The 27051-nt window shown below is 41.8% G+C and overlaps 1 protein-coding gene across 1 annotated transcript in view; it reads right to left on the bottom strand.

Moving 5' to 3' along the window:
- Window positions 1–27051, bottom strand: part of rsh (radish) — a 951216-nt gene that overhangs the window by 66052 nt on the left and 858113 nt on the right. Inside the window, exons 11-12 of the mRNA XM_067155296.2 lie at window positions 17155–17391; window positions 2410–2565 (exon numbers count right to left, since the gene is read on the bottom strand). Coding sequence (XP_067011397.2) covers window positions 2410–2565; window positions 17155–17391 — 393 coding nt within the window. The remainder of the gene's footprint in view (window positions 1–2409; window positions 2566–17154; window positions 17392–27051) is intronic.

The raw sequence follows: 27051 nt of genomic DNA, 5'->3' as shown, positions 1-27051 counted from the left end.
GTATTTATAAAAAAATAGTAAGCCTTACTTTTGGAATTATCCTCATATTTTCTCAGCTACTTTCACTTGTACTATGAGTTATGAGTTTAAATTTAGTCCTTTAGATAACACTTCTTTTATCTTGACCATTTTAGCTATTGTGATTTCTTACAGAAATATGGCTGTCTGTGACTACCTCTTTTTTCAGAGGAAAATAAAACAACCAGAAACCTTTCTGCCATGCAAAGTGTGAAAGCAGTAAGCTAGGATGGAGATTGTGATAAGGTATTACAGAACTGTAACCATTTTTATGATACATCAGTATTTTACTCCCTGCCAAAACTCTGCATCAAAGGTAAATTTTATTATCTGTTTATTTTTCCACCTGTTATAGCAATCTTTCTCCTCTCATCTAATTTTAAGACTTGACAGATAAGAAACTCTTCTGTATTATCAAGAGTGAAGGAAAGATTTATCACTTCCCATAATGACCTAAAAGCAGAACAGTGTATTAGCAACGTCAAGATATTCAGCTCTGGGGCAAAGTTATCACATCTCATCCTGTCAGAATGAAACATTTTAATACACCAGCAAACTCTCTGAATGGAGAGTTTTCCATAAATTATCTTCATGACAATTTGGTTGAGAGCAAATATGGCTATGTGATTTTCTCTTTATTAAGGCTTCAATCATCATTAACACTGTACCGTACCTAAGTGTTACATAATATTTAAAAAATAAATAACTAATTCTAAGTGATCTTAACAAATTATCAAATGGAATGGTATTTGTGGAATATGTTTAAAAGATTATTAGATTTAAGGTAACACCTACCAATTTCATAAATACCGTAGTAATGGCAATATTTAGATCGATGCTTTCTTGGCCCATATTTGAAGACATGATAATAAGCATTAAGAGCTTTAGCCGCATCGGAAAACAAGGTGAAATTCTTTACATTCCGCAGAGAACTTTACTCCACGTCTTCATAACAAAATCTTTTCTTTTCACGAGCAAGACTTCTCTAATAATGAAGTTTTGAATTTAAGAATGTTTTACCTTTGGTGTATAGCAAGTTCTGTATAGTATAACAAGTCTTGGGAGTATCTTGTCAAAGAGCTGTACTTCAGAACAGGATGAGGAAAACAGGCTTCATGCTACCCACATGGCCTTCGGCCGACTATCACACAGTCACACAAAACTAATGGTGTACCAGGCTGTAGTCATCTCTACACTTCTCAAAACTTGGACCTTATATTGCTGTGACATCAAAAAGCTGGAGTGCTTTCACCAGCAGAAACTACGCTCCATCTTGAACATCAAGGGGGAAAATTACATCTCTAATGTTGAAATTCTCGAGAAAGCATGTGCTAAGAGTGTAGAAGCATTGATTGTTGGCCATCGCCTTAGATGGGCAGGACATGTGCGCCATATGAATGACATCATACTACCACGCCAGATCCTGTATGGTGCACTGGCTCTGGTTTAAGACCATGGGGTGCCCCCCTGAGACGTTCCAAAGACCTACTGAAACAAACCTTAAAGGTGGCAGAAACAAACGCATAAACCTGGGAAACACTTACCAAGGACCGTTTACTTTGGCGAAAAAGTGTCTATGCCTCAGTTGTATTATATTGTATTTTATGCAACAGAAACAGAGAAAAAAAAATGAAATCTCTGCATTTCTTCTGTTTATTCTTTTGGTACCTAATATGCATAATGACCTACTGCATCTTAACCAGAACCACTTTTCAGAGTTCCTGAAGGGTCTTCACAGCTACCGTAGCCATCCTAGGGCCCTCAAAGTCCCCGCTCTACTTCACTAATACAGGCAGTCTGCTACTTTAGCTATTCAATCTCCGTAGATAAGGGGATGGAATTAATTTATTCACAAAAATTCTGTAAGTACAGAATGAGTAGAATTTTGCAAATAATATAAATTTAAATTTATTAAGGAAGCTGTGTGTTTAACAGAAAAATTGACAGTGTAAATTTTATAGTAATGTATTTTAGGAAAATTTCTTCTTATTTTTAAAATTTAAAATTTAGTGCTTGATGTTAATGTATTTTTGTGCATCATTTGCCGCTGAGGTAGACACCTCACTTACAAATAAAGTGGTTTTGATTTGATTTGATTTATCCTGAATTATCAGTGCAGAAAATTCAGAAATATTCCTTTAAACAGAATTATATTCCACAAGATCTGCTAAGCTTAGATATTACTAACTATAATGCCAAGAATATTGTTTATATTCAGAAAAAAAATAACCCAAACAAGAAATAAAACAAAGACAAAAGTGATCACCATTAATTGAAATAGTGACAGCTGTTTTTCTCGAAGACATGTCGAGAAACAGAAACAAAGCCATATTTCTCCTCATAGTGCGACTATGAAATGCAGTTAAAAGTCTATGAGTGGACCTCACATACCTGGGACTCTCAATGTCGGGAACTTGAAGGAAGTTACTACTCTTGGGTTTCTGAGGGCTGTGGAGGGTAGGAACTGCTCTTGCTAGAAGCTCAGCTACGGGCACTTGTGGTGAACCAAAACCCGTTGAGATACCGTACAGCATCTCCTGGAACACTCTTGACACACAGGAACAGGCATAAATTTTTAGCAAATAAAAGAATAAAGGCCTTTGTTGTAAAGAGAGTCATTTAATTTATTACCATGAATAATAATAATAATAATAATAATAATAATAATAATAATAATAATAATAATAATAATAATAATAATAATAATAATAAACAATTAGGAGAATATCAACTGGATTTCGAAAGGGACGGTCATGTGCGGAACTGGTTTTTACCATTAAGACCTTAATCAAAACTAAGACATTAGCAGCAGATAAGAAAGTGATAATGACATTCGTGGATTTCAAAAAAGCGTACGACTCCATAGACCGGGACACACTAATGGAAGTGCTTAAGGAATTTGGAATAGATAATAAGACAACAACCTTGATTCATCAAACACTAAAAAACACACGATCGCAGGTAAATTTTTTAGGAGAACTGTCAGAGCCCTTTGAAATAAAAACAGGTTTGAGATAAGGAGATGGCCTCTCTCCAATTTTGTTCAACTGTGTTTTGGAGAAAGTTATCAGGGAATGGCGAAAAGAAATGAGTAAATTCAACTTTCCAAATGGAATTAGATTAGGTTACAAGAGAACTGGGCTTAAATTTGAATGCCTCGCATTTGCAGATGGTATAGTATTTTTTGCAGAGAATTTGCAAATTGCAATTAAGCAGATTGAGGTCCTCAAAGAAACAGCAGACAAAACAGGATTGCAAATATCTTTTGAGAAGATGGAGTACATGAACATAAATACCACTGACACAACCTGGACAATGAGGACGAAGTACGGTGACATCAAAAGAGCTACAAAATTCAAGTACCTGGGAGAGATTTTGACTCCAAACATGAATGAAAAAGCAGCAATCCAAGAACGTGCAAGAAAGATGGAAACTGCATTTAGATTATGTCAGGACACCTACATCATCAGACAAGTTTACGTTTCGCATGAGACCAAACCGAGAACTATACCAACAATTTGAAAACACCACCACCATAATGAAAACGAGAAGATTGACGTTCTACGGACATATTAAAAGGATGGGATCGGAGAGACTCGCCAACAGGATCCTCACCTTCCAGGAGAACAGGAAGACACAAGTCCCATGGGTAAAAGAAGTCCACCGAGATTTAGAAAAATATGGGATCACGGCAGAAGATATGACAAACAGAAAAATCTTCAGGCAGAGAGTTGCGGAGGTCAAGGACCTAGCTGATGAGAAAACGAGGAAGAATAGAGTATTCTCGGCAGAAGAACGAGCACGAGCAAGCCAACGGATGAAGGAATACTGGCGAAAGAGGAAGGAGAAAGAACTTGAGAAAGCAATGGAAGTTGTGTAATCGCAGCCCACACATGGCTGAAACGAAAATAATAATAATAATAATAATAATAATAATAATAATAATAATAATAATAATAATAATAATAATAATAATAAAAGTATCCAAATTCAAGTAACTTGGTGAGTGGAATGGATACAGTTCAATGGTCTAGGTAATGAAGCGAATAAGTGTAGGATCAGGAAAATGGAATTAGTTTACAAACTTACATAAAATGTATACAACAAAAAATCGTTGTCTATAAGGACAAAATTAAGACACTATAATACAATAATAAGGCCAGATGCACTGTATGCAGTGGAATGTCTAACCCATAACAGAAAAACAGAAGGTGAGGAGATGAGGAAGATAGAAAGGAAAATTTTACCTAAGATATTAGGTCCTAGGAAGACGGATGACATCTGGAAGAAAAGGAGGAACGAAGAACTGTACAAACAGAATAATGAACTGACTGATGAAATGAGAAAGAGACGACTGAAGTTTGCTGGACACATTCATCGGATGAGTAACGACAGATTGGCTAAGAGGATATGGGAGTACACTAGGAAATGCAAGAGCACCACAACCTGGATGAAAGAAGTCATCAAAGAACTAACTGAACTAGATCTAAACACCAAAAGCACATTGGACAGAAACAAATTCTGGAAAATAGGTGACAGACACAGGGAATTTTAGAAACCAGAGAGGCAACAGCAAACTTTGACAGACAGACAGAGGGAGGCTAGAAGTAAAAATATGAAGAGGTTTTGGGAGCAGAAGAGACAGGAAGCCAAGAAGCAGAAGCATAAGCTAAGCATGGTCCATAGAAGGCCAAAATGATTAAAAAAAAAAAAAAAAAAAAAGTTGCACTAACTACTACTTGGATTATTTTTAAGATGCCAAGATGTCGGAAATGTCTCACAGCAGTTCCTTTATATGTTGGTAAATCTCCTGATATGAGGCTGGCATCAATGTTATCACTTTTATGGTAATTATCCTAATCTAGGGTAATTTTGTTCACATGGGGCAATTATAGAGTAAGCTTAGTTTTGGGTAATTTTAGGGTAATAATAAAAACAATTAAACGCTTTAAATGTGGAAAAGTATTTTAATGTGGATATGTTTTTGGGCTGGGGTCTATCCGAAATTAGCATCATCAAATTCCCGACACCATTGTAACCATCGCAGCTAGTGTTAGTCTATGTATATTGTACTAGGTCAGTAGCGACATCTTCTCACTGTGCACTTTCTTCCTGTAACTAAGAGCTTGAGAAAATCTTGTATCAAGTGAACCGCGTTTTACTCTGCAGTCGTCATTGTCGTCGTCATCATCATCATCATCATCTCCTCCCATTTCCAGTTTTCTGGGTCAGGTTACAAATCAAGGACCTCCACAGCTATCTATCCCTCCACCACTCCCTTTCTTTCTCCAATATTTCTTCTACTTTTATTCCTTTCTCTATTCTCTCTCCATCACCCTATCTATCTACCTCTTTTTTTGGCCTTCGCTGTTGTCTTTTCCTATTGTTTTATCTGGAAATACTCACTTTGAAACTCTTAACATCTTCCATTCTCATGTGTCCACTACTGTTTCAGTTTACTGGTCTATATCTTGTCTTGCAGTTTAGGGAATCCAGCTCTCTCTTTGATTTCTGCATTTCTGATCTTATCTCCTTGTGTCTTTCCAATTATTCCTCTAAGGAACTTCATCTCTGCTGTTTGAATTCTGCTTCTATGTTACAGAAATGAATTCCCATAGGGAACTTGAATTATTTATCCTGAATGAGTAAATTTATAATACAGTACCAATATAATTGGTCTGTTATTAGACACTATAAATTTTCCAGCTAACTCATTCCTGTTGCCAGCATTTCCCCCCAGTGTGCCAATTTGGGATCATCAGTTGGTAGTGGCCTCCATGGTATGAACTAGCCATGCGTCTTGGTAGGTGTTTTGTTTCGCTGGCAACAGGTATGAGTTAGCTGGAAATTTTATAATGTCCAATAACGGACCAATTATACTGGTATTATTCTAATTTCATCATGTGTTGTTGTTGTTATTTATTTATGTGCCTGCTGCATATGTCAAAATTGGTGTGCAATAGATGGAGCGCAGAACTTTCATGCATTTCTTTCGAACTTCTTCGTCCCATACTGTACCTCTCACACACTGGTAAAACCCATTAGCCTGCTGGATTCTCTTTCCAATTTCCTTGTTTATTTTTCCATTGTCTGCAAGTATACTCCCCACATATTTGAAGCTTTTCACAATCTCTGAAAGTCTTCCATTTACTTCAATATTCCCTCTTCCTTCTGTATTACCTCTCATCATCACTACTGCCTTACTGTTCTCCCACACTTATTTTCATTCCCACCGAGCTCGATAACTGCAGTCGCTTAAGTGTGGCCAGTATCCAGTATTCGGGAGACAGTAGGTTCGAACCCCACTGTCAGCAGCCCTGAAAATGGTTTTTCGTGGTTTCCCATTTTCACACCAGGCAAATGCTGGGGCTGTACCTTAATTAAGGCCACGGCTGCTTCCTTCCCACTCCTAGCCCTTTCCTGTCCCATTGCCGCCGTAAGACCTATCTGTGTCGGTGCGACGTAAAAAAAAATCAGTCCATATATCTGTATTTCCTAGCCCTCTGTGATGTTGGGATAAGAAAGGGCTAGGAGTAGGGAGGAAATGGCCTTAGCCTTAATTAAAGTACAGCCCCAACATTTGACTGGTGTAAAAAATGGAAACCATGGAAAACCATCTTCAGGAGTGCCAATAGTGGGGTAGAACCTTGTATCTCCTGAATGCAAACTGGCTGCCTCATAACCCAAACCACGCTACCACTCACTCGGGTGCATTTTTTCTGTTCCCCTTCCTGTGGGTAGTTGGTCAAATGCCTTATAATGGTGGTAATGGTAATTATTGGTTCAAGATAAATTAATCTAATAGAACATCCCTTCTTAATAGTAACCAGAAGTAAAAAATGGTGAATATTGATCCTTTGAAGAAAGAACAAAGGTAGTTGTGGTTATGGTGGTGATTATTTTTAAAAAATCACAGCTATAAGAACCTTTTGGGTTAATAGGCTGTGTGTGTGTGTGTGTGTGTGTGTGTGTGTGTGTGTGTATGTACAGTGTTTTGCCCAGAGCATACCATTGGGTTCCCCAGTTGGATTAGCGGGCCTTTCCAAGACACTGCCTAGCAGTGGCAGACCATCTACACAGTTCCGCCTAGTGAGCAAAGAAGGATTGCTAACCTGCTAGAGGTTCTTACTGCTGTGACTTGGATGTTTTGATTTGTTGCTGTAAGAGCCTTAATTGGCATTATAGTTCCAAGGGGAGTATGTTTTTTGATAACGGAAAACTTACTTCTCCTCTAGCAGTTAGTAATCCTTATTTGCTAACTATGCGATACAGTATAGATAAGGGTCAACTGTCAGAGGATGCAGAGTGGGCCTTGGTCCACACGTGGTCACGGCTGGTCCATGGTCCAACAGCTCTGCACTCCGACCGGTCAACCAAGCAGAGGAGGCGTGGCCGCGGCTCTACACCTCTGCATTCTGGAGACGGAGAGGGGCTCCTTAGAATGGTTTTCCGTGGTTTTCCATTCTCCTGCACTAAGGTGAATGCTGGGACAGATCCTTTCATAGGTCACAACCACCACCATCTTCACCCTCTTGCCACTCCAACGTACAATATTAAAAGTTAAAAATAATTCCAAAATCAATCCACTGACTAGAATTCAAAATGACGACGATGAACAGTGAATATGAACTTAAAACAATCAGTGGATCCGACCTTCAGTTTTTTCTCTCTGATTAGTGTTGTATAGAGGATGGTTGCTGAGTTGCACTTCCTCTTAAAACCACCACCACCACCACCACCATCACCACCACTACCACCACCAACACCTTCCCACAAGCAAACTTAAAACAACGGTATATACTGACCAAGGGGCTGCTTCCAAAGCACAATCCTGAATCGATGACACTTGTTGTATAAAGGGGTCCAAAAATCCAGGTCAACAGCCCCTCATAATGGTACTTATCGCTAGTAAAGTAGAACCATGGTATTTCTCATGTAGGGGCACTAGTCATAAATAACGTAGACACACGGTATTCCACACATTGTGGTACTACTCACAGGTAATGTACTACGCACACATAATGCAGACCTACGGTGTTTTTCACATAATAGAGTCACTCATAGGCAATGCCAACCCATGGTTTTCCTCGCATAGTGGTACTAATCACAGGGACCCGTACTTTTCCATCGTGTTCCTCACATAGTGATACTAGTCACAGAGATTCACACTAACCCGTGGTGTTCCTCACATAGTGGGTACTGATCACAGGCAATGCCCAGACCCGTGGCTTACCTCAAAACGCAGACCCGTGGTGTGCACAACCAGATGCCGAAACACCCCAACGAGGATAGCCTCCTCGGGGTGTTCCATCCATACCTGGGTCATAGTGGCGGATACTATACATGAGTACTGTAAACCCATAGTGATCCACCCACAGACCCATGGTATTTCTCACATAGTGGTAATAATTGCAAGAAAAGTCAACTTATGGTGTTCATCGAATGATGGTACTAATTACAGCTAAGGTCATGGTTCAAAATCCAGCATCTCTTGGTCGTCTCTTTTAGTCACCTCTTACGACAGGCAGGAGGATACTGTGGGTGTATTCTTCGTCTGCCACCCACTGACTTACTTACTTACTTACTTACTTACTTACTTACTTACTTACTTACTTACTTACTTACTTACCACTTATCCTTAAAGTTGCAGTTCAAAGTCAGTTAAATTTAAGTTACCACTAAATTACTGTCCACGTGGAAAAAAGCCTCAACATCGTCAGAGTCGAAAGAGAGCAAGTTGACCAAGGGAGATCTGATAGGATATTGGAAAGTGAGGAGCCTGGCACAGACTCAGACTCAGTCAGTGGTGTTGGGCGCGGATTATTGTTTCAAAAGGGGCGGGGAGGGGGGAGGTAGCGGTACAAATAAGCAATTACCCGTCCTTAACTCTAATTAGAAGTGTAAAAGAAAGAGATCTTATTCTTCACAGCATGAAGGTATTGGCAGGGCTTAGTTAATAACAGCATTCCGGCACCTCCCTGGGATTTTTTTTGGCACAGTATTTTTAAGGGGAGGAGTTGCTTGGTCGAGGCGGTAAAGGCGTGCTCGGTTCGCCCGGAAGGATGTGGGTTTGAATCCCCAGCAGGAAGTCGTAAAATTTAAGAAACGGATTTCCACTTCCGGAGGTGCACATGGCCCTGAGGTTCACCTAGCCTACACCAAACATGAGTACCAGGTTAATTCCTGGGAGCAAAGGCGTCCGGGCGTAGAGCTAATCACTTTCCCCATCAAGTGCCAATGTTACGGATAGTGGAAGCCTTTACCTTCCACCCCTCCAAAGGCCTTCATGGCCTGTACGGAGATGACTTTGTTTTATTTTTTATTTTTACGGGGATTGTTCAATAAAAAGTTACTGGAACATAGACCACACCAGAGATTTTAAATAGTACCCTACTCGTGTACTGAGTTACGACAAAATCTGACTGATGAATATTACATACCACCCGTTGTTTATATTAAATATTGTGGTTTTATTGTTTCGATTAAAAGAAATTATGTTTAAAAAATCTGAATTTTAGAAAAGTATTATGTAAAAAATGATTTCTAATCATGAGTTTTATTAGTTTTCAAATATCGAAAATTGTGACTTTTAAGGTGGTGGTGGTGGTGGGGGACGTATGGTTGAAAAGGAGGCAAAATGTGTGGATATGTGTTCGGCAGTTAAAAGTTAAGAAATTAAGCACTGAGTATTGGTGAAAGGAAGGAGAGGGCCATGAATGATGTAAACATGAAGACTCTCTAGGCCTCGCAACCTAATATCCTTGAGATTGGAAGAGAGCGAGTGTTGGCCAAGGGAAGTCAGATAGGTAAAGTGTAATTGTGCAGCCTGGCACAATGTTGGACTTAGATGACCTGTGGTTAGTAACTCGTACTCCCAAATTGAGAGCCCTGGGGTACCTCTTCTAGTCGCTTCTTACGACAGGCAGGTTCAGAGGGTGGGGGAGGCTGTGGTTGTATTCTGTGCCCCACCTGCAGTGGGGGACCAAATAGATTCTGTCATGAGAGTACTTTCAATTGTGGTTACTTCGTTCACCTGGGGAAACCCAACTTCTTCTTCTTCTTCTTCTTCTTCTTCTTCTTCTTCTTCTTCTTCTTCTTCTTCTTCTTCTTCTTCTTCTTCTTCTTCTTCTTCTTCTTCTTCTTCTTCTTCTTCTTCTCCTCCTCATATCTGTGGGGTCGCGGGTGCGAACTGTGGAGCGCATGTGGATTTGGTCCTGTTTTACGACCGGATGTCCTTCCTGACGCCAACCCTATATGGAGGGATGTAATCACTATTGCGTTTTTCTGTTGTGGTTGGTAGTGTTGTGTGTTGTCTGGCTCTGCAGAGGAGTGTGTTGGAACAAACACAAACACACAGTCCCTGAGCCAGAAGAATTAATCACACGCGATTAAAATCCCTGACTAGGCCGGAAATCGAACCCGGGACCCTCTGAACCGAAGGCCTCAAAGCAGACCATTCAACCTAGGGGTCGGACGTGGGGAAATTCAACCGACATTTAGAAATTAGTAGCAACATTAATATTTTAAATATGTATATGAAAGGCCTGGGAGTGGGAAGGAAGTGGCCGTGGCCTTAATTAAGGTACAGCCCCAGCATTTGGCTGATGATTTAAAATAGTACAATAAGAAGCTTACAGAGGGACCTGTCAATATGTGTGTTTCACGTTTACAACCTTTCTTCCGGTTAAGACAGCTGTGAGAGTTAATTTTCATTAATAAAGGTGTGGTCTGTATTGCCGGGAAACAAACCGTTATTTATCAGCGACTACGACTGTTTTCCTTCGTGTATTAAATCTTGGCTTATTAGGCAGGTGTCTGACAATACATACACAGAAGTTTTAACTGTCATGAATACATTAAAAAAAAGTGTTAATTTCATTGGTAATTCTGGTCATGCCGCGTGATCACAACGGGAGTATGGAGGCCATTCTTATAAAAATTACAACCCTCTCTGCATTGAGAGAGCTTTAAATGAAATTCTAAATGGGGAGCTTTCCATTCGAGAGGCATCTGAAATGTACATGGTTCCCAGAAGATTTGTGTTTCGTTACTCTATTAATGTCTATCAAGAAGTGTTAATATATTTGTTTGGCATATTCAATGGAAACATATACAATAATCTATTAATAGTTTCAGAGAAAAATATGATTGATTAAAACCATCAACTTTCCGTATTTACCAGCTGCCAACAAAGGACACAGTGTACAATAGCCAAACGAAAATAAAAGTTATAAAGCTGAGATCTAACATGCATTTAGAGTAGGCTGATTGAAGGCAGCCTATTAAAAAAAAAAAAGTGGATTATGAATGACGTCCACAGATTGTAGATGGCGTAATAATTCAATGTTTTCATGAGTGAATTTTATTAAAATTAAACACATGGTTTCTTTCTTCCTTGCTAATGAAATGAAATGGCGAATTTGTCACTGGTATTTACACAACTTTCAAGGCTGCAAACACAGAGTCTTAACCTTTGACTCCCCTCGTCCGACTCGTTGGCTGAATGGTCAGCGTCCCGACCTTCGGTTCTGAGGGTCGATTCCCGGCCGGGTCGGGGATTTTAACCTTCATTGGTTAATTCCAGTGGCTCGGGGGCTGGGAATTTGTGCTGTCTCCAGCATCCCAGCAACTCACGCATCACACAGAACATGCGGTTACCTATACATGGTAAATGCCGCCCACCCTCATCGGAGGGTCTGCCGTACAAGGGCTGCACTCGGCTAGAAATAGCCACACGAAATTATAACTCCCTTCTACGAACGCTTACAGTTAGTCAAGCTTTCTCAGTTAAAAAAAATAAAATATATATATATAGAGAGACTATTGTCTCACGGTTACTGTTTTCTCAGCCGAAGCAAAGGTGACGTCTGTACAAGAAAAATATAGTCTTCAGCATTAAACTTACGTACTCGGATGTCCCGGATTCGATTCCCGGCCAGGTGAGGGATTTCTTCCTGGATCTGAGGGCTGTTTCTAGATCCACTTAGCCTACGTTATTACAGCTGAGGAGCTATCTGACGGTGAGGTGGCGGCCCCAGTCTAGAAAGCCAAGAATAACGGCTGAGAGGATTCGTCGTGCCGATCACACGACACCCTCGTAATCTGTAGGCCTTCGGGTTGAGCAGCGGCCGCCAGATGGCGGAGTAAACGGCATCTCTCTTTGCCAATCTATGGCTGAGTTTTCATTCCGAATGGACGTTTCTCACCTTTTAAAATCGGAACACTTTCTTCAGCTTTTCCCGATTATATTTAGAATCACTGGCGCATTTTCGGTTTTACCCGGGGTTGTAAGGCTAGGTGTTCTTTTTGATGTCGCTTGATTTTTCAGGTAAAAATTACACCCTGCGTTCCAACGGGATTCGAATCACAGTCGTCTGGGTGGAAATACGGGAGCTAAATAATCGACTAACCATACCGCGAATAATAATAATAATAATAATAATAATAATAATAATAATAATAATAATAATAATAATAATAATAATAATAATAATAATAATTCAACTGAATATTCTACGTCCATTAACACTGAACATTAAAAATAGGTTTCATGGGATGGTTATTTAGTTTTACTTACTCCTAAAACGATTATCAAAGATCACCACCATTAGACAACAAGGTTCAGGAACCGAGATATTTCCTGTGATTAAATACATAGAGTTTTACAACGTGTACAGAACTCCATGGTAGTATAATTACAGTTCAAGGAATTGTTTTAATGATACCCTACTTATACATTAGTTTTTTATTACCAGCAGTGAAATCCAAGTAAAGAAACACATTACGCAATGGATCAATATATGGGCAGGAGTAAAAAATCGGCAATGATTGCACTCCAGCTGACGCGGCAGGGAATCTTCCAAATAGCTTTCATTCTGTACGTAACGATGTGCTTTACATCCTTGCTCTCAAGTGAGTGTTTCATTCTTTGTAATAAGACGAAATTCTACCGACAGGCTTACAATTTTGTTTATAGGCTATAAAGCAAACAAATCTGTCTCTGCATTCACAAACCGTATGATTGAAGTTTTACTCTGTAGGAAATGTTAGATTTTTAATGATCTCATCACCTTTGTGTGCGACAGCAATAATCCAACCTCGTTCAGTAACTATAGACAAATTCTTAATCAAAGTGAAACGGGTTAGACACGGAGATAAAAGAAGAACATTTCCCTTCAACCTTCGAAAGTCAGTAATTGAGGGGCATCTCATTAGAGTGCAGCTGACATCAAACCACATTTAAAAGACAGAACTATTGTAGTCCCACCATTGTAGTGACAAAATACACGCTAGACAGTTTCATCTACCATCGCTCTATAAGACAAATATTTAAAAAAATGATAAATAAAACTCGTGTTGAATTTTGTATTTTCTCCATTGGGAAATAGTTATTTTTTCTAATAAATTCCCTTACAAATGTCTATGCATTTTGGCACGCACACATTGTTTTCTGACTTGGAAGGAGAGGCCAAGAACAGTTAGATGCATGGGAAGATGAGGTGGAACAATATGGAATGACATTTAATGCCAAAAAAGGGGAGATAATAATCACAGCTAGAAAGAAAAGGAGGGGGGGGGGACCTACGAGCGGGATAATGCTTGGAGGCGAACAGCTTAGGAGCCGGCCCCGTAGTGCCTGCCTCTTACCCGGAAGCCCCGGGTTCGATTCCCGGCCAGGTCAGGGATTTTTACCTGGACCTGAGGGCTGGTTCGAGGTCCACTCAGCCTACGTGATTAGAATTGAGGAGCTATCTGACGGTGAGATAGCGGCCCCGGTCTAGAATGCCAAGAATAACGGCCGAGAGGATTCGTCGTGCTGACCACACGACACCTCGTAATCTGCAGGTCTTCGAGCTGAGCAGCGGTCGCTTGGTAGGCCAAGGCCCTTCAAGGGCTGTAGTGCCATGAGGTTTGGTTTGGTTTGGAACAGCTTAGGAAGGTAGAGATTTTCAAGTAACTTACCTGGAAAGTATGGTATCACAAAGTGGAAGAGGAAGAAATGAAAAGGAAATAATCGAGCGTGGAAGACAAGAAAAGCGTTTCTTAAAAGTGTCAGAATCCTGGTTTGGAGCAAGGATGTCCCTCAGAGATGCAAAAGAGTGATAAACAGGACGTACTACTGTATGTACCTATTCTGACGTATGCAGCAGAAACCTGGGTAATGAGGCAGAGAGCTGCAACTAGAATACAGGCAAGTGAAATTAAATTTCTAAGGAGCAGGATAGGAGTGACCAGAATTGATAAGATGAGAAATGAGAAGGTTAGAGATATACTAAAAGAAGAGCCACTACTATACGCGAATCTTTCCTTGAGCCCTGAGCTCCCTAGTGCTGAATCGGTAGACCTCGCTTATCTTCGACATCCATATTGGCAACCATTGAAACACAAACTATGAATCGCTTATGGATCGCTGTGCGACATCTGGCGTACACTTTACGAACTAGTACTGTTGTTGTTTACACAGCAAAGCCAAACTATATAATTCATGCTAGGAACAAGATTCGCATCGAGAAAATGTTTTATAATGTTAAATAATGTATGTGTGACACAGTTGTTGGCGTAATATTTAGAAAATTCATATCGATCGATCATATTATCGATTCAATTCAGATTTCATTTCCATCCAGTTGGCAGTATAACGGGAACCGGCAGCGCTCCCTCCTTACTCCTCAGCCCGTAAAAATCGGGCTCAAGAAAAGGTTCGCGCATAGTACAGAACAGAATAGAAGATGCACCAGGAGGATGCGCGAAATGGAGATAACAGGAAAACGACCAAGAAACAGCTGGATGAAAGGAGTGGAAAAGTGTGTCCAGAGAAGAGGAGAGGACTAGGCAAGAGTGATGAGAGAAAAGTGGTGGGAAGACAAGACGAGTTGGAGAGGCTTATGTTCCAAGCAGACCTCGCCAACAGCTGGGAACTATATATGATGATGATGAAGAGACAGAGAAAGAGAAATAAAATGCACCGAATTAGGGAGAAAGTCAACATCTATGTTCCTCCTAGATACATGACACACCGGACGAGTTGGCCGTGCGGTCAAGGGCACGCGGCTGTGAGTTTGCATGCGGGGAGATAGTGGCTTCGAATCCCACTGTCGGTAGCCCTGAAGATGGTTTTCCGTGCTTTCCCATTTTCACACCAGGCAAATGCTGGGGATGTACCTTAATTAAGGCCATGGCCGCTTCCTTCCTACTCCTAGGCCTTTCCTATCCCATCGTCGCCATAAGACCTATCTGTGTCAGTGCGATGTAAAGCAACTAGCAAAAGATACACGACATTCAATCTTTTGCAATCGAACAGACATGGAACAAGTTTTGATCCTTGGCATCACCCCAGAAGTCGAGTACGGTTGTAATACTGTGAACACCGAGCTCGATAGCTGCAGTCGCTTAAGTGCGGCCAGTATCCAGTATTTGGGAGATAGTGGGTTCGAACCCTACTGTCGGCAACCCTGAAGATGGTTTTCCGTGGTTTCCCATTTTCACACCAGGCAAATGCTGGGGCTGTACCTCAATTAAGGCCACGGCCGCTTCCTACCCACTCCTAGGCCTTTCCCATTCCATCGTCACCATAAGATCTATCTGTGTCGGTGTGACGTAAAGGAAATTGTTAAAAATACTCTGAGTGGTGAACGTGCCAGTATCGTACTGGTATGTTTTAACTTCGGTAATACTACATTTTATTTCTCTTTCTCTGTCTCATCATCATCATCATATATAGTTTCCAGCTGTTGGCGAGGTCTGCTTGGAACATAAGCCTCTCCAACTCGTCTTGTATTATACTTAATTAAGGTACATCCCCAGCATTTGCCTGGTGTGAAAATGGGAAAGCACGGAAAGCCATCTTCAGGGCTTCCGACAGTGGGATTCGAACCCACTATCTCCCCGCATGCAAACTCACAGCCGCGTGCCCTTGACCGCACGGCCAACTCGTCCGGTGTGTCATGTATCTAGGAGGAACATAGATGTTGACTTTCTCCCGTAATTCGGTGCATTTTATTTCTCTTTCTCTGTCTCTTCATCATACAGCTGTCACGTGAATGAATTTATAAAACAAATACAGAAATCAGCTTTATTTACATTCTAATGGGGATATTACGTTTTTGGTTTCACGACGACGTGTTTCTGAAAAAAAAAAAGAATTGAATTCTATTAAAAATATAACCTAGAAGGAGGATTTCTACAACAAAGAGATTTAAATAGCAAATTAAACAATAAGGTACGGGGGCTAAATTCCGTCCGCGCACCTAATTTCGTCCCCCTGGGGATTTTCAGTTTGCACGGTTGGTACCTAATATTTCGCCGCGCGCGCTCGCGTAGCCTCATCCACTTGTCTTGTTGTGAGAGTTGGTTGTGTGCACCACGTTTAGTTTCCGTGTACAAGGAGGATTCATTTTTCATGCTGAGCTGAGTCAGTGCAACATTCAAATTAAGAGCCTGTTATTCCTAGAGTGAGCAATGATATGTGTATGAAATACTGGACTGCATTTCAGTCGTGTGGTGTAGTTCCTGGCGTGTAGTGGCTACACTGCGGTGGTTTGTGTGAGTTAATGTAGCAGCCATTATAATACACCAGGGAATGTTCGTAATTTCGCCTCTTCATTTAATTTGTTATTTATGAATTTTAATGTTATTTTAGATGGGAATACGCAAGCAGTGGGATACGAAGGCTACAAAAAAGGCTATTAAGGAAGTGAGGGACAAGATAATGGGTTACAAACGCGGAAGTAAAGCGTTTAACATCCCACGAGTATCGCCGAAATAACATGTTAAAAAGAATACCAAGGAAACATTTTTCTAAAATGGCCTTCAAGTAAATCATTATAGGGAGAGTGTTTGTTAAGATTAAAAAGGAAAAATATATTAAAATTAATTGTACTTTACATCAATTTGGTGGGGGACGAAATTACGAACACATTTTTAGTAGTTTAGTTTTTTTAGTGTTTATATGAAATATTGACTACCTTACGTTATAACAGTTTCATTGTAACTTGCCCGTAAGTGGAGAACATATTCAGTAATATATATACCAATTTCTAGCCTTGTCCATAATATTTCTGAATTTCTACAAGTACAAATTTGCTAAGGGGACGAAATATGGGCCTCCTACCTTATACACAAAAGTGAACTACATACCGACTTCTGACGCCTAGGATGGCCCTGACGCCGATGAACTTCACCTTCTGCTTGCTCTGCCCCACCATGAAGACCACGTCGAACAGGTTGGCGTTGGCCGTGGAATTGGCCTCATTGTTAAGGAACACTCGGGTGAAGTCTTTAGCCAGTTGGTCGTAGTCCTCGAACTGGTCTCTCACTGAATCTAGCAGTGGACTGGACGGTCGCATGTGGCCAATAGGGCGCCACGAACCTCGTCTGTATCACAGAAAACAAAATTATATCCATTATTTAGTGGAAGCGAAAATTATTTCCTTTATATTGATAATTTTATACAGTATTTCAGGTCCATAGGTATACACTTCATTTAAATCAATCAATCAATCAATCAATCAATCAATCAATCAATCAATCAATCAATCAATCAATCAATCAATCAATCAATCAATCAATCAATCAATCAATCAATCCTAATCTGTCACCCAGGTGGTAGATTTCCTATCTGTTGTTTTCCTAGCTTTTTCTTAAATGATCGCAAAGAAATTGGAAAATTATTGAACATCTCCCTTGGTAAGTTATTCCAATCCCTAACTCCCCTTCCTATTAACGAATATTCGCTCCAATTTGTCCTCTTGAATTCCAACTTTATCTTCATATTGTGAACTTTCCTACTTTTAAAAACACCACTCAAACTTATTCGTCTACTAATATAATCCCATTCCACCTTGAGACACTCGGTTCGCCCTGTCCGCCCCTCACTCCTACTCCACTCGCCCGGCACACTCCACATAACACGTCTGATCTCTTCGCTTGCCTTAGCTAGACTGTAAAAATGTTTGAATATGTACAGGAATTAAACGTAGTTCTGCATTTTACCATCACTTGGATATTACCTTCATACATTGCATGACAAAAAAAAATTAAGCACCCAGAAGGAGTGGTTCAATATTATCCCATTTCGGTATACATACATGCCATTGACGTGTAATATGTAGAACGCCCCCCATAGTGCATTCGTGATGACACCGGCCTGTTGTCGATAGGTTGTTACCAGTCAACTGCTGCGAGTTAGACAGTTATGCAAGATGTGCAGAGAGGACTACGTACAGTACGAAGCACCCGCGATGTCTCGCAGACGCGTTAGACAGCCTATCTACTAATTGGCAGAATTTGACAGAGGACGCATTGTGGAACTGCATGAGGCTGGTTGGTCGTATCGTGCAATTGCCAAGCATACAGGCCATTCAGATGTCACAGTGGCCCGATGTTGGACTCGGTGGATACGTGAGGGCACCCAATCACGTCGTGCACGTTCGGGTCGACCAAGAAACACCACTCCGAGAGAGGACCGTCGTATGGTGCGCTAAGCATTGCGGGATCCCATACCTTGGCTACCCGACATCCGTGAACATGTACTGGAGACTCGACAACATCCTGTGAGTTCCCGCACAGTGTCTCGACGACCCACATTCGCCGGGTTGCAATTGACACCAGGAGGCATGGACATGTGACGACTGGCGTCGCAGCATGTTCAGTGATGAGTCCCGCTTCTCCATAACCTCCGCTGACCATCATGTCGAGGGCAGAGGGCAGATCCTGCCCATATTGTGGAAAGACACACAGGCGTAATCCCTGGCATCATGGTGTGGGGAACCATAGAATATGCGTTCACGTCACCTCTAATAGTACCTCGCGGGACTTTGACGCAACAGCGATACGTCGCAGACATTCTGCGTCCGCACGTCCTACCCCTTATGGTATAGCACCCTGGGACAGTGTTCCAACAAGATAATGCACGTTCGCACAAAGCATGTGTGTCTATGGACTGCCTAGAACATGTTCAGGTCCTCCCGTGGCCAGCAAGATCTCCGGACCTCTCCATCATTGAACACTTGTGGGACGACATTGGAAGGGTACTCAGCCCCAGTACCACCCTGCGGGTTCTGAAGGGTCAGCTGCAACAAATGTGGACGAACTTTCCTCAGGAGAGGATCCTAAGGCAATTTGATACCACTTCGAACCGCATACGGGCATACAGTGGGGCCAGGGATGGGGGGGGGGGGGTGCGACTCCCTTACTGACCTGGCGCCAAAATTCCACCTGTAACTGCCAACGGCCTTGTCTCTTTCATCCCATATTGTAATCAGTTCATAAACGCACATGATCTTTCAGCATATGTAGTTTCATTCACTTTCAACCACTCCTTCTGGGTGCTTACGTTTTTGGTCAGGCAGTGCATTTTTACTCCTGAAATAGCGCGATGCTAAATTTTTGCCTATTGAATGAATGATGGAAAATTGAAAAAATGTCCCCAATAGTTTATTCCTGACTGCAAAAACCGGAGTTGTTCTTAAATATATCAGTAGTTTGACAACTCTGCCTAATTATAGCCCATAAAATGAAAACTGGAGCCTCCGTGGCTCAGACGGCAGTACGCCGGCCTCTCACCGCTTGGTTCCGTGGTTCACATCCCCTTGACTCCATGTGAGATTTGTGCTGGACAAAGCGGAGGCGGGACAGGTTTTTTCCCGGGTACTCCGATTTTCCCTGTCATATTCCATTCCAGCAACACTATATCTAATATAATTTCATTTTACCTGTCATTCACTAATTATTGCCCCAGATGTGTGCGACAGCCTTCGGCAGCCGGCACAATTCCTATCCTCGCCGCTAGATGGAGGCTTCATTCCATTCCTGACTCGGTCAAATGACTGGAAATAGGCTGTGGATTTTCATTTTCGAAGTGAAAAACGTGCAGCAAGGAACATTTTCCATGAAACATACAAAAATTATTTATCGATAAATTTGCAACAATTAGCTAATCAACTCCAAATTTTGTGAGACTATATCTTATTTATATGTGCTTGTGTTTTAAATTTGATAGTGTGGTTAACTGTAGAAATTCAAAATTTCAGTCATGTCTCCCCTTAAACATATTTCCTTGCAGGAAATGGAGATTTTTTATATTTTTTATTTACACCTTGCTTTACGTCGTACCGACACAGCTATAGGTCTTATGGCGACGATGGGATAGGAACTAGGATTGGAAAGGGAGAGGCCGTGGCCTTACTAATTGAGGCACAGCCCCAGCATTTTGCTAGTGAGAAAATGGGAAACCACGGAAAACCATCTTCAGGGCTGCCTACAATGGGGTTCGAACTCACTATCTCCCGGTTGCAAGCTCACAGCTGCGCGCCCCTAACCGCACGGCCAACTCACCCGGTCATTGGGGATTCTTACGCAGAGTCGGGGCTAGATCCTGCAGCATCTCTCTCGTCTAAACCTGCTATCCGGTTGTTTCGTACCTGTAGGTACGCTCAACGCCACAAAAACTGGCCGTCGCAGAAGATGACTTTCTTTCAAAATTCTTTTGTTTGAATAAGGAAGAACATATTGCGCAGGTGGTAAGATTCCAAGTATAATTTCTTCGGCCACCGGTTATTCAGAGTTTACGATTATCCTCGCCTTTCGAGAATGTACACTGACTGACAGTGACAATGCAACACCAAGGAGGAGTGGTTCGAAAGGGATGAAAGTTGGGGAAAAAACAGAGACGGCACGGATGAATAATTGATGTTTATTTCAAACCGATATGCAGGTTACACAATGCGCACGACATCGACTCAGTAGGATGTAGGACCACCGCGAGCGGCGATGCACGCAGAAACACGTCGAGGTACAGAGTCAATATGAGTGCGGATGGTGTCCTGAGGGATGGTTCTCCATTCTCTGTCAACCATTTGCCACAGTTGGTCGTCCGTACGAGGCTGGGGCAGAGTTTGCAAACGGCGTCCAATGAGATCCCACACGTGTTCGATTGGTGAGAGATCCGGAGAGTACGCTGGCCACGAAAGCATCTGTACACCTCGTAGAGCCTGTTGGGAGATGCGAGCAGTGTGTGGGCGGGCATTATCCTGCTGAAACAGAGCATTGGGCAGCCCCTGAAGGTACGGGAGTGCTACCGGCCGCAGCACATGCTGCACGTAGCGGTGGGCATTTAACGTGCCTTGAATACGCACTAGAGGTGACGTGGAATCAAACGCAATAGCGCCCCAAACCATGATGCCGCGTTGTCTAGCGGTAGGGCGCTCCACAGTTACTGCCGGATTTGACCTTTCTCCACGCCGACGCCACACTCGTCTGCGGTGACTATCACTGACAGAACAGAAGCGTGACTCATCGGAGAACACGACGTTCCGCCATTCCTTCATCCAAGTCGCTCTAGCCCGGCACCATGCCAGGCGTGCACGTCTATGCTGTGGAGTCAATGGTAGTCTTCTGAGCGGACGCCGGGAGTGCAGGCCTCCTTCAACCAATCGACGGGAAATTGTTCTGGTCGATATTGGAACAGCCAGGGTGTCTTGCACATGCTGAAGAATGGCGGTTGACGTGGCGTGCGGGGCTGCCACCGCTTGGCGGCGGATGCGCCGATCCTCGCGTGCTGACGTCACTCGGGCTGCGCCTGGACCCCTCGCACGTGCCACATGTCCCTGCGCCAACCATCTTCGCTACAGGCGCTGCACCGTGGACACATCCCTATGGGTATCGGCTGCGATTTGACGAAGCGACCAACCTGCCCTTCTCAGCCCGATCACCATACCCCTCGTAAAGTCGTCTGTCTGCTGGAAATGCCTCCGTTGACGGCGGCCTGGCATTCTTAGCTATACACGTGTCCTGTGGCACACGACAACACGTTCTACAATGACTGTCGACTGAGAAATCACGGTACGAAGTGGGTCATTCGCCAACGCCGTGTCCCATTTATCGTTCGCTACGTGCGCAGCACAGCGGCGCATTTCACATCATGAGCATACCTCAGTGACGTCAGTCTACCCTGCAATTGGCATAAAGTTCTGACCACTCCTTCTTGGTGTTGCATTTGCTCTGTCAGTCAGTGTATACAATTAAATATCTCTTTGCCGGCCAACGTTTGTGCGATTGAGTGTACATTTTAATACCACCATTCTCAATCAGTCACTTCGTACAAACTGTTGAGTTCATCGAACAATTTGAATCAAAAGTTTTAATAAAGTTATTTTCAATCTGCTTCGTAAAAAGTGTGCTATTCACACACAATGGTGAAATGGAGCTATGGAATGCTACGGTATTTAATTCACGAATGCAGCGATATTATGAACGAAACGAAGCACAGAAGTACAGAGAGGTGTAAAAAAAACCGTAGTATCAACAAATGACAAGTAGAAAACCTCGAATTATTGATTTAAATTATGTACCGTCAAACCTTAGTGTCATTTCTTCCAATTATAACCTTAGTATGTAACAAAAAGGCACCACATACTTAGCTTAAGACAAAACTCAACCTAATTCAATCTTCACTCCTTGTAACTGAACTATAATAATAATAATAATAATAATAATAATAATAATAATAATAATAATAATAATAATAATAATAATAATAATGTCCGGCTCCATGGCTAAATGGTTAGCGTGCTGGCCTTTGGCCACGGGGGTCCCGGGTTCGATTCCCAGCAGAGTCGGCGATTTTAACCATCATTGGTTAATTCCGCTGGCACGAGGGCTGGATGTCTTGTCGTCTTCATCATTTCATTCTCATCACGAGGCGCAGGTCCCTACGGGTGTCGAATCAAAAGACCTGCACCTGGCGAGCCGGACTTGGCCTTGGGCACTTCCGGCACTAAACGCCATACGCCATTTCATTTTCAATAATAATAATAATAATAATAATAATAATAATAATAATAATAATAATAATAATAATAATAATAATAATAATAATAATCGTATGGCCTCAGCTACCGTGTGCAGACATTTCGATTTGACGCCATCTGGCTGTCTGCTCGTCAATTTCGACGTTCCGTTTTACTCTAGACCTACTAGATGGCAGACAGAGTAAACCGGATCTCTCTTAGGCGTCTATGACTGAGATTTAATGAATTTTGTCGGGTAAATACCAAATGTATCACCAGAGATCTTTTACATGCGGACATCGTACGACATGGAGTAATTGAATGGACTTTTTTTTCCGCCCTTCAAAAATCCGACTACCTCTGCCGGGTTTGAACCCACTATCTTGGGATCCGGAGGCCGACACTCTACCACGGATCCGCAGAGGCATAATCATTCTTTCGCGGAGCCAAAAGCTAGAACTAATACAACCTAGCCAGAAGAACGTAAGGTAAAATGTATTTCATTTTTTTTTGCTAGTTGCTTTACGTCGCACCGACACAGATAGGTCTTATGGCGACGATGGGACAGGAAAGGGCTAGGAGTGGGAAGGAAGCGGCCGTGGCCTTAATTAAGGTACAGCCCCAGCATTCGCCTGGTGTGAAAATGGGAAACCACGGAAAACCATCTTCAGGGCTGCCGATAGTGGAGTTCGAACCTACTATCTCCCGAATACTGGATACTGGCCGCACTTGAGCGACTGCAGGTATCGAGCTCGGTAAGAAGTATTTCAGTGAGAGGATGAAGAGATTTAGGGAAGAGAAGAAGACAAAATCATCTGCTAAATAAGTTTAATCGCGCTCCTCAGTTGAGCATAACAGTGTGAAAATACTACTACTACTACTACTACTACTACTAATACCGGGCGAGTTGGCCGTGCGCGTAGAGGCGCGCGGCTGTGAGCTTGCATCCGGGAGATAGTAGGTTCGAATCCCACTATCGGCAGCCCTGAAAATGGTTTTCCGTGGTTTCCCATTTTCACACCAGGCAAATGCTGGGGCTGTACCTTAATTAAGGCCACGGCCGCTTCCTTCCAACTCCTAGGCCTTTCCTGTCCCATCGTCGCCATAAGACCTATCTGTGTCGGTGCGACGTAAAGCCCCTAGCAAAATAATAATAATAATAATACGAAACATCATCATTACAGGGCAGGTGTTTTGCCGGAAACATTATGCCTCCGAAACTTCATCTAGAGGAGGCCGCTCTAAAATGGATGAAACTGGAAAGCAAGAATGAAAAATTAAAAGAAAACTACAGACCTGTACATAGCAACAGATAACTTTACTGATGCCGTACGTAGGAGGCGCTTAAAATTCTATGGTCACATCTGTAGAATGGAGAATGATAGATTTAGTAAAAAAAAAAAAAAAAACAACTATTTACGCTAATCAGTTCAAAGAAGGTCAAGATCGAGTGGTTGGAAGAAATGAAGAAAAAGCAGGATTTACAAGGAATAAACTCTACAGAAGTAACCATAAAAATCATTAAGCCTCTGGTTGAAAATCACAAATTGGTGGAGGAAGATAAAAAGACTACTGGAAAACAGTGGACAGAAGAACGGAAAAATAACACAGGGAATTCATGATGAGATTTTGGGAGAACGTGGGGAGGGAGAGGAGGAATCAGACCAAGCCCAAACGCGCTCTTTAGTTGGCCATAACGAAATAATAATAATAATAATAATAATAATAATAATAATAATAATAATAATAATAATAATAATAATAATAATAATAATAATAATAATAATAAACTCAACTTGACATAGCCATTAAAACTGGTCTTCAAATATCATATGAAAAATCTAAATATATTGAACATAGACACTACGGAGAAAAGTACCTAAGAACACAAGATGGACACATTCAAAGAGTTGATAAATTTAAATACCTGGGAGAATGGATCCAGTCAAATGGACACAACAAACCTACAAAGAAAGATTGAAGAAAATGGACATGGTTTTTAAGTCACTCAACACTGTTACAACAAACGATCGATATCGTTCCAGGCAAAAATCAGGCGCTACACAACTGTAAATAAACCAGACGTATTACATAGATCAGAATGATTAACGTTGAACGAAGGAGGTGAATCGAAAGAACTGGAAGAGAAAGAAAGGAAAATACTTAGGAAAAATTTGCGACCCCAAAAGAATACAGATATTTCAATGAAAAGAAGAAACGAAGACCCCTATCGCAATATGGAGAAAAGTAATAATAATTGTACCGGGAGGTACACCTCAACACCGCGCATTCAAAATAAGCGCCTTAATAAACTCCTTATCGGTCAAAAGGTGAAGTTGATACTACACGAACTTGGGACTTAAATCAGAAGATGTTACCACTGAAATACTAAGTAATTTTATTGTGCAGTTTCCTAAACTGACTGATATTATCCTTGTTTTGTTTGCTATACATCAAGAAGTTTGAACATTTTTCTACAGATGACACTACTAAAACTATGATCATGCACTCTGGTGCAAGGTGAAAGTATGGTTACATTTAAAGAAGTTTTGTATTTCTAGGTTGTCCATAACTGAATCTATGTTAATTTGTTTTTGGATTGGCAACACTTCCTTTCCTTTCCTTTCCTTTCCTTTCCTTTCCTTTCCTTTCCTTTCCTTTCCTTTCCTTTCCTTTCCTTTCCTTTCCTTTCCTTTCCTTTCCTTTCCTTTCCTTTCCTTTCCGCCAGTTTTGAATCGGACCAATCATAATTTTGGTAATTAATTTTCAACCAATCCTGCATTTCTTGTTCACTTTGAATCTGCCAATAAAATTAAGAGGGTATGTCCTGATTAGTCTTGAATGATCTCGAACCTTCCCTGACGGTTTATAAATTGCGGCTTTTCACGTTTCCTTGTCAATTGATCACCCTCTTGATAAGTGTGTGTGTGTGTGTGTGTGTGTGTGTGTGTGTATTAGGCAGGAAGCGGGACCGCCTCTTTCTTCTCTCAGCAGAACATCTATAAGGTAATGGACACATAACTTCATTCATTCTTGCTACCTCCGCAGTTTTATTCGAGGGGAAGTTCCGAATCATTAATTATGTAACCATACTTTTCTAAAATGTAAACTTTCTTTCGGATAATGTAAAAATTTCATAAAATCTTTAATTGTAAATCGGGGATAGAGAGTGAGTTACCCTCTCGAGCTCCCCTTCATCTTGATTTGAGGTGTCAGCTATTTAGCAACCTTTCTTTTCTGTAATATATTACCGTTATTTCCATGCGAGTCACCTCAAGTAGCTTGGGATTGGCCCCTGTTTCATCGGCCGAGAGCCCTGTAGGTTTTAATTTTTCATTATCTGGGAGTGCAGTGTACGCCTCCATTAAGTTTGTGTTCGGGCCGTTAATTTAACCTGTTCTTTTTCGCAAAGGCTCTGTAGGTTGGGTACTAGATACCTCTGTATAAAATTATTTTCTATTTGTAAGTGGTACCTTGAGAGGCCAGAGATTGTAAGTTTTGATGTTGCCTTGAGTAGGCTGGAAGGAACTGAGAGCCTGTAAACTCTTTTCAAAGTTTTGTAAAAGTAAAGTGTGCCTCTGGAAGGCTAGATATTGTATTTTGGGAGCAAGTGCTCTTGGATTAAGGGATTTCTGCCCTGAACTAAACAATACCACCTTTAATTTGTAAATTTGTATCTTAGGGGCTTGTATCCCAGAATTCTCTCTTTCTTAGCATTAATCCCGACTTGCAGGGTCTGCTGCTTTGCTACATCTCCTCCATTTCTGTCTGTCGTTGACATCTTCTGGTGTTAAGCCAACACTGTGCATGTCTGCCCTGATGTTGTCAGTCCATCTCTTTGCCGGTCTTCCTCGTGGTCTTGTTCCCTCTGGGTTGATGTGGAGCGCTGTTTTGGCAACTGAGTCGTCCTGTTTTCTCATGACGTGGCCGTACCAGCGGAGACGGGCTTCCCTCACTTTGTCTATGATGGGCGCGACACCAAACCTTTGCCGGACGTCCGTGTTCCTTATGTGGTCACATCGGGTCAGCCCCATGGACCATCGAAGCATCTTCATCTCCATGGTTGTCAACATTTGCTCCTGTTGTTTCGTCATGGGGCGACATTCAGTCCCATAGATCGCTGCTGGCCGTACCACACTCTTATAAACTTTTGCCTTTAGATATTGAGGCATCTTTTTATCACAGAGGACTCCAGTGACCTGTCTCCACTTGAGCCAAGCTGCATTTACCCTCATCCGAGTATCAG

Source organism: Anabrus simplex, chromosome 11 (assembly GCF_040414725.1).
Source record: "Anabrus simplex isolate iqAnaSimp1 chromosome 11, ASM4041472v1, whole genome shotgun sequence".
Lineage (NCBI taxonomy): Eukaryota > Metazoa > Arthropoda > Insecta > Orthoptera > Tettigoniidae > Anabrus > Anabrus simplex.
This window is presented reverse-complemented; position numbering and strand designations above follow the sequence as displayed.